Genomic DNA, 7,203 nt, shown 5'->3' with positions numbered 1-7,203 from the left:
GGGGACACCTGTCCTTCTGGGCCACTCAGCCGCCAGGAGCAAGCGGAGCAAAGTGTGAGAAAGGCGAGCTCTGCCTGGGGGTGTGGGAGCTTGGAAGGGAATGACTGTAGGGCCCTGGAATCCCTGCCTTTGAGGAGCACCCCCACACCTGCCCTCAGCCCTCCAGCCTTCCCAACCCCTCCTCATTCGTAGTCCTCTCTTGCTGGGAGCACTACTCCCTCTCTTGCAGCCTCAGGGACAAACCCCATGGACTGAAGGCACAGACTAGGGTTTGGGGCCCTTTGCAGGAGCCTCTCCAGGGCGCTCTCCCCCAGGCAAGCGCGCAGCACTCAGGGGCCTTGGTCTAGGCCCATCCTGCTCTCTGGGTCACTCCTGGATAGTGGGGGGACAGAGAGACAGCTTCCCTGGCAGTTTAAGCTCCCGAGGATGGTCCCTGGACCACGCTTGGGAAGAGGCTAACCCAGGCCTGGTGCTGGCACGGGTGGGGCCAAGGCGGGTGTGGACCCCCTGGGCGCGAGGGGGGGGGGGACATTTGAGAGCCGGGAGCTAGGGAGGCGGGTCCTCACAGGGTGCTGGAGGCCAGGTTCGTGTCTTCGTGCTTGAGCTTCCCGTCCAGGGCGAGGCCTCTCTTCTCCCGATTGTTGGCCAGGAAGGGGGTCAGCGTGTAGACCTTGCAGAAGGTTGAGCTGGGTGCCACTGTGTCACTGGGAAGGAGGGAGGCAGGTGTAGAAATGTCCCCCAGAGCCAACCCCAGCCCAGCCGGGACGTCTCCAAAATCACAGAGTAATGTTTTTAAAATGTTTTTGTCGTTGCAAACATACTGACTGCTATTACATGTAAATAAACACACACATACAGGAAAAATTAAATGAAATGCAACTACTCAAAAATCTACATGCAGGGTCAGGAGAAAAAAACAGTGTGTCTTCTAATAGGAGCATCTACTTCCTTCAGGTGAGAAAAAACTGTTTCACTTAAGATCTTTCTTCTTTCCTTAGCTGCTAACGAGCTTGGAACAAAGTTCCATGCTCAAGCATAATAGCTCTCCTCAAACCTAGATTTTTAAAAAAATAATTATTCTCTACCCTCCCACCTTTTACCCAGTGAGCTGGATTATTCCTTTACAGACTAGAACAACTGTGTGCCAAGTGCCTTAACCGCTTTGCTTTGGCTATCAGGAAACTCAGAACAAGTATCTCCCTTCAATATGGGATTCAGGTACAATATAATTATGACTGCAGTTCCCTTGTAGTCATTAGCTCTTGTTTTGTTATTCTAGTTTTTTTAATTTATTTTTTATTGACTTCAGAGAGGAAGGGAAAGGGAAAGAGAGATAGAAACATCAATGAAGAGAGAAAATCACTGATTGGCTGCCTCCTGCACACCCCACACTGGGGATCAAGCCCACAACCCAGGCATGTGCCCTGACTGGGAATCGAACTGTGATCTCCTGGTTCATAGGTCGATGCTCAACCACTGAGCCACACCAGCTGGGCTGTCATTCTAGTTTTAGTGGGTCTTTTCCTTGACTGCAGCATGCATTTTCTTGTAGCTAAATCGAGTGAATGTTTTTTATAAGCTGTTCAGGTTCATCTACCAGGAGTGGCGAGGAAGTGTGAGGCCCCGCCCTCTGCCAGAGGCCTCTGGACCTATAAGTGGACCCAGGGTTTCTCTTCCCCATCCAATCCCCACCCAATCCCATGTGTCCAAGCCTGGCCTTCTGCTCACTCACTCGGCCTCCTCCATGGCCACGGGGCACTTGTACTGGGCTGTGTTGAAAAGGCAGATGTCTGCATACTGGCGCACTGGGGAGGGAGAGGGAAAGGAGGTGGTGTGAGTCAGGGGTGCAGCTCCCAGGCATCGTAGGCGCCCCTGAGTTGGGGATGTTCAGCCTCGGGCAATGGCCAGAGTCCACTGGAGGCTTCCACAGGAGACAGTCCCCCTCCCCCACCCAAAGGGCAGCCCAAACAGGCCCATTCCCTTCCATTCCCCTCGAGGACAGCTTTGCCCCGGACCCAGGGAACCTGAGAGGAGGCGGCTGAAACAGTAAATTCATTCCCTGGCCAACCAGCAGCCTCAGAAGCCTTACCCTTTGGCTGAGAGCAGCCCTGGGCTCCCCTGCAGCCAGGCGTTATTTACAAGGCTGTTCACGAGGGGAGAGCCTTCGCTACCCCTATCCTTGGGAGGAGTCCCCCTTGCCCGCCCCCCGGGGCTGGCCCTCTGCCTGGGGTACCCGAGATTTTGATCTTCTTCACGGTCTTGTTGGTGTTGTTGGTGACATGGACATTGACGCTGATGGGTTCTCCGTGGTAATAGATCTGGGAGGCGTAAGAAGGGAGACGGGTTGGATGGGAGGACACCAAAGCTCTGGGGGGGTGGGGCGGGGGGAGAAGAGGCCTCACACACATCTCCTGGGGCTCCCCAGACCTTGGCCACTCTGACACTGGCCCCTAGTTCATCAACCACTTCCTACTGATGCTAAGCCACCAGGCATGTTAGACTTCCGTTCCTTTGTGGGACCTTGGAAGACAATTAAGTTGGAAGGTGATATTCCTGGGCTCCAAACCTGACTTAGCACCAGAAATAATAACCACAATCAGAACGAGAGCGGTGGCCTTGGACCGGCTCCATAAGCCTCCGCTTACCCCTCTGGACAATGGGGGAGCTGGACTAGGTGATGGCGCCTGGAATTTTAGACACAGGAGGGTCTAGAAGAAGCAGGAATGAGGTGGGGAAGGGTTGGAAGCCCCGAGGAACCAGCTCTGAATCCTTAGGGAAGGACCTCAATGTGAATCTTGCCCCAGGAACTTGCCTTCAGCTGTTCTCAGACAGGAGGAGGGATGCTCACAGCTCAAGGGTGGATGGGGGTGTGGGGAGATGACCAGGACCCAGGACCCTTTGGGAGGTACCCTGATTCCGGAAGTCAATCACACCCTTCAGGCTCATGCCCTCTCTGCCAGCCCTTAGGTCCCAGGAGGTTTCCCCAAACCCCCAACGGAAATCTCAGGCCCCCTGCACCCTGTGCTCCTGGAGTTAGGGGTAGAAGCTCCTACGGAGGAGTCCTGCGGCCATGGAAGAGCTGGGATCTGAGGCTCCAGCGTGGCCGAGCAGCTCTCTTCCCTCCCCGCCCCCACCCCCAAGTCTGAGCCACCTACCTCCTTATCCAGGGAGGCCTCTAGATGCAGGGGCTTGTCCGACATGAGGAACTGCCTGGTGGTCTCGGCTGTGGGCTGGGGGCCAGGCCTCTCCGGGGCATACTGAACCTTCCTGATAACCAGGCGCACAGAATTCCTAGTGGAGACGGCAGAGCGAACGATGACCAGAGTCCCCTGCCTCCATCCCCTTTCCTTGCAATCCTCACACCGTTCTCCTGCTCAAGAGATGGCCATCGCTCCCCACGGCCTTAGACTCCCGTCCAAACTGCAGAGATTGGCATGGGAGCCTTGTCACCATCTGGCCCTCCTCCATCTGTCCCAGCCACCCCCACCTCCTCACTATCATCCTGGATGCTCTATCTAGTCCTTTCTCTGAAGCTTCACTTGCACCGGGGCCCCACCTATAATACCCTCTTTCCACTGCTTCTGCCCTCATTTTCTTTCTTCTTCAAGGCCCAGCTAAATGCCTCCTCTTCCAGGAAGCCTTCCTGGATCTACCCACTTGGATCTTCTCGTGGTCTGAACTCCCACAACATCGGAGCCGAACCACCCCACGGCAGCACGTCATGTGGGTTTGTGTCTTGGTAACACTTCCTGCATCCCTTATGTCATCTGATAGTGTAAGCTCCTTAAAGACAGAAATGTTTGTCTAAGTCGCTCACTGCTGTATTCTCAGCACCTGCGACAGTGTCTGCCATCTAACAAATTCCTGCTAACTACCTGTTAAATAAAAATATGCCGGGAACATGGACCCTGTGAAGAAATGGGGCCTTGAAGAGGAGGCAGGGTCAGTGAGTCAAGGGGTGCAGGCCAGGGAAGAGGATAAAGACTCAGTGAGGGAGAGGAGGCCCAGAGACACGATGGGGCTCGATGAAGGTGACTGGGGCTCAGCGTGGAACAAGGACAGGGAGGACAGGGGGCTCGGTGAGGCAGTCTCCATGACATGTTAGGTATGCTGGCCTCCCCATTTCTCAGATAAGCCACCTCCATTCCCTGGAGCCAGACAGCCAGCGTTAAAGTCCTCGCTCTCCCCTTGCTAGCTATGACCTTAGTAAACTAACCTCCATGTCTCAGTTCCTCATCTGTAAAACAGTAACAGTAGCAGGACCAGCCTCTTAGGGTAGCTATGAGGCTTAAATTAGTTCGTGCATGCCCATCACTGTGAATACTGTCCGGCACTTGATAAATCTTCCATAAATGATAGCTGCTATATCATTATCAGTAGTAACTCTGGCCACGACTTAAAGTGCCCCATTGATGGTGAGGTGAGGGCGGTGGCTCTCAATGCTGCTCCTCTTTCTTGCTCTGATCAGGCTCCACCCAAAAATCCACAACCCCCCTCCTTTTCTTGGGGGACAGAAAAGCAAGGAAGAAGTTCCCCTTTCTCCCCCCAACACACACACACACACAAGCTGCCCAGGCAGGAGATGCCTGCAATACACCTATAGCCACCAGGTGGCGCACTCAGCCCACTCCCTGAGAGGTTGCAGTGCCGTCAGCCTGCCTCCTGTAGGAAATGTCCCAGGCAGGGTGCGGTGCATCTGAGTCGGGGCTGAGCAAGCTCACCCCGCAAGTCAGGGCTGGCTGTTTGGGGCTGCCAGCCTGGGCTCTCTGTCTGCCCAGGTTGTGCCTCTCCAGGAGAATACGTCCCCTCTCTGAGACATGAGCTGCCCTCCCCTGCCTTTTCCCCTGGGTGCATACACTTTCTCCACTTCCCTCCCTTGCTTAGACGCCTCCATGGACACCCACCACCACCACCACCAGCTGCTGGTGGCCTCCCAGGAGGAGAATTGGGAATGGGGCCTAGGATGGCCTGGGAATAACTAAGCTCACTATTTAAAACAGTCTGGATGTCAGGGGTTTTCCAAAACAAAGTAAAAATAAATAAATAAAATCTGGAGGGGACGAGACTAGAGGGAGGGAGATGGAGGAAGCAGGGACAATGGTGTAAAGAAAAAATGCCGAGGCCTGAGCCAGGGCAATTGAGCCTCCTCCTCCAGGAAGCCCTCCATGACCTGCCGGCCTTCCAGAGTGCCCTTCTCGGAGCTCCCAAAGCTGGAATGTGTGGCCCCTCCCAACACTTCCAGGTATTGTGACTTATCTCTTCTGACTCCCCAGCCGGCCTCCCTCGCTCTGCCAGCAGGCAGCCCACACCCCCGCCGGAAGCTGCGCCCTCCTCACCGCTTGTGGATCTTCTCCTCCAGGTTCTCCGCACAGAAGGCTTTGACTTCATAGTCCACACCACAGGCCTGTGGGGAAGGGGTCACTGACCACAGGGCCTTGGAGCGTGCGGGGTCCCAAGAGCATGGCCAGCCACCCTCTCATTTTACAAAGGAGGATGCTGGGACGAAAGCCCAAGCTCCCACAGCCCCACAGCCCCACAGCCCATTGGTCTGACTCAAGAGCCCTGTGCTCAGCCCCAGGGCTGTGCTGCCTCCTTCTGTGGCTGCCATCTGACCTTCTCACGGAGCTGTTCTCCAGCTCCTCCAATACAGGGCATCCCCAAGCACCCTCACAGGGCTCTGTTCTGCAGACTCCTGCCTCGCCTGGGTGGCCATCCTCACCAGGGCAGCTGCCCAGACATACAACAGGCGCCTCAGCAGCCCGGTGTGGGAGCACCTCCTGGCTGCAGGCCGGGCACTGGGTGCCTTGCTTCCGCGTCTCACTCCACCCTCCCAACCACACGAGGAGGCACATCCTGTTATCTTCCTTTTGCAGATGAGGAAACGGGCTCAGAGATCTGGGGCCTGGGACACTTCTGGTGTCACTTCCCTCTCAGAGAGATGCTCCCTCGGGGGTGGCCCACCTTCCCTGTGTCTTCAGGCCCCGGCTGCAACGTCACCGAGCATGGGAGGTTCGGAGGGATCTGTTAAGAGGACAGACAGAATGAGCCTCCTGTCGCATTCCCCACTTCCCTCCCCAGGTGCCCCACCCCCACCACATGCATCAGACCAGGGGCCCCTACGGACAGGCATGTCTCTTCCATCAGGGGGGGGAGGGGGGGGGGGGGGGGGGGTCTGGGGAGTGGCTCGGAGGTAGGGGTGACGCCCCCGGCAGAGAAGAGACGTGACAGTGCACCGGGTCCCAGCCTACCCTGGGGAACTACTGACGTGGAGCTGCTGCCCCAGCTGCCCCCCGGGCACCGCCCAGAGGGCTCCCTACAGGTGGTGCTTCTGAACGGGCCCCAGGGGCTGGCAGTCCCTGACCTCAAAGGTGAACGGGTAGGCGTGCTCGCCCAGCTTCTTGATGAGGCGCTCCTGCAGCCGGGTCAGCGGCTTCTTGTCCTCGGGGGCCGGCGGGAAGGACTGCACGTTGGCCACAAACAGGTCCTTGCGAAAGGTCAGGCCCAGGACGTCCAGGTCCTCCCGGCCATAGCGGAAGGCGCAGGTCAGGGTCACGTAGACTGTGGGAGCAGGGGGCACTGAGGAGGCGGCCGGGAGGGCAGCCAACAGGCCCCACGGCAGCAGCTGTCGCCCTGAGACCGAGATAACTGAAGGCCACAGGTCTGTCCCCAAGTTCCCGTGGGGAGGGCCGCACTGCCCTGGGGACAGGAGCATTGGGGGCCTGGAAATGGGGCACCTGGAGGAGGTGGGGCCGACGGCTGGATGGGTTCTGTCCTCCAGCCCCACCCGACAACAGCCCAGGGCATGTGATGGGCACAGGTGGGGAGGGCAGAAGAGGGGAAACAAGTGGGGGGTGGTATCCAGAAGGCATGGGGTCTCCCAGCCTAACCTCCGCCTCCTGTCTTCCTGCTCACCTTGGACACCCCTTCACCTCCTTAGCAATCAGCTTGCTCTTCCGTAAAATGACTCTAACTGCTGCCCTGTTTGCAACGCATCCTTTGTGATCCTCGTGGGGTATTGATGTGCAAGTGCTCAGGGCACTGAAGTGGGCATGGGGCAGGGCACCTGCTCTGACGTGTTGGAGCAGTCGAGGGAAGGATGGTGGGGATGTGCGGGGAGAGGCAGTATCATTGGCTGCTGTCCCGCCTGGGAGTCAGGGAGGCCCTGACTGGAGGCTGGGGGCTGGGGGAGAGGAGGCCTCTGGA

At 57.3% G+C, this 7,203-nt stretch overlaps 1 protein-coding gene across 1 annotated transcript in view; it reads right to left on the bottom strand.

Annotated features, from left to right (window-relative positions):
• Window positions 1-7,203, bottom strand: part of ARRB1 (arrestin, beta 1) — a 65,244-nt gene that overhangs the window by 6,973 nt on the left and 51,068 nt on the right. The window contains exons 4-10 of the mRNA XM_014540366.1: window positions 6,362-6,719; window positions 5,962-6,021; window positions 5,337-5,404; window positions 3,156-3,291; window positions 2,234-2,318; window positions 1,733-1,805; window positions 567-704 (exon numbers count right to left, since the gene is read on the bottom strand). Of these exons, the coding sequence (XP_014395852.1) occupies window positions 567-704; window positions 1,733-1,805; window positions 2,234-2,318; window positions 3,156-3,291; window positions 5,337-5,404; window positions 5,962-6,021; window positions 6,362-6,719 (918 nt within the window). The remainder of the gene's footprint in view (window positions 1-566; window positions 705-1,732; window positions 1,806-2,233; window positions 2,319-3,155; window positions 3,292-5,336; window positions 5,405-5,961; window positions 6,022-6,361; window positions 6,720-7,203) is intronic.

The sequence above is a fragment of the Myotis brandtii genome, unplaced genomic scaffold, assembly GCF_000412655.1.
Source record: "Myotis brandtii unplaced genomic scaffold, ASM41265v1 scaffold244, whole genome shotgun sequence".
In the NCBI taxonomy this organism is placed as follows: Eukaryota; Metazoa; Chordata; class Mammalia; order Chiroptera; family Vespertilionidae; genus Myotis; species Myotis brandtii.
Note: the sequence above shows the minus strand (reverse complement) of the source record. Positions and strands in the feature narration are given on the sequence as shown.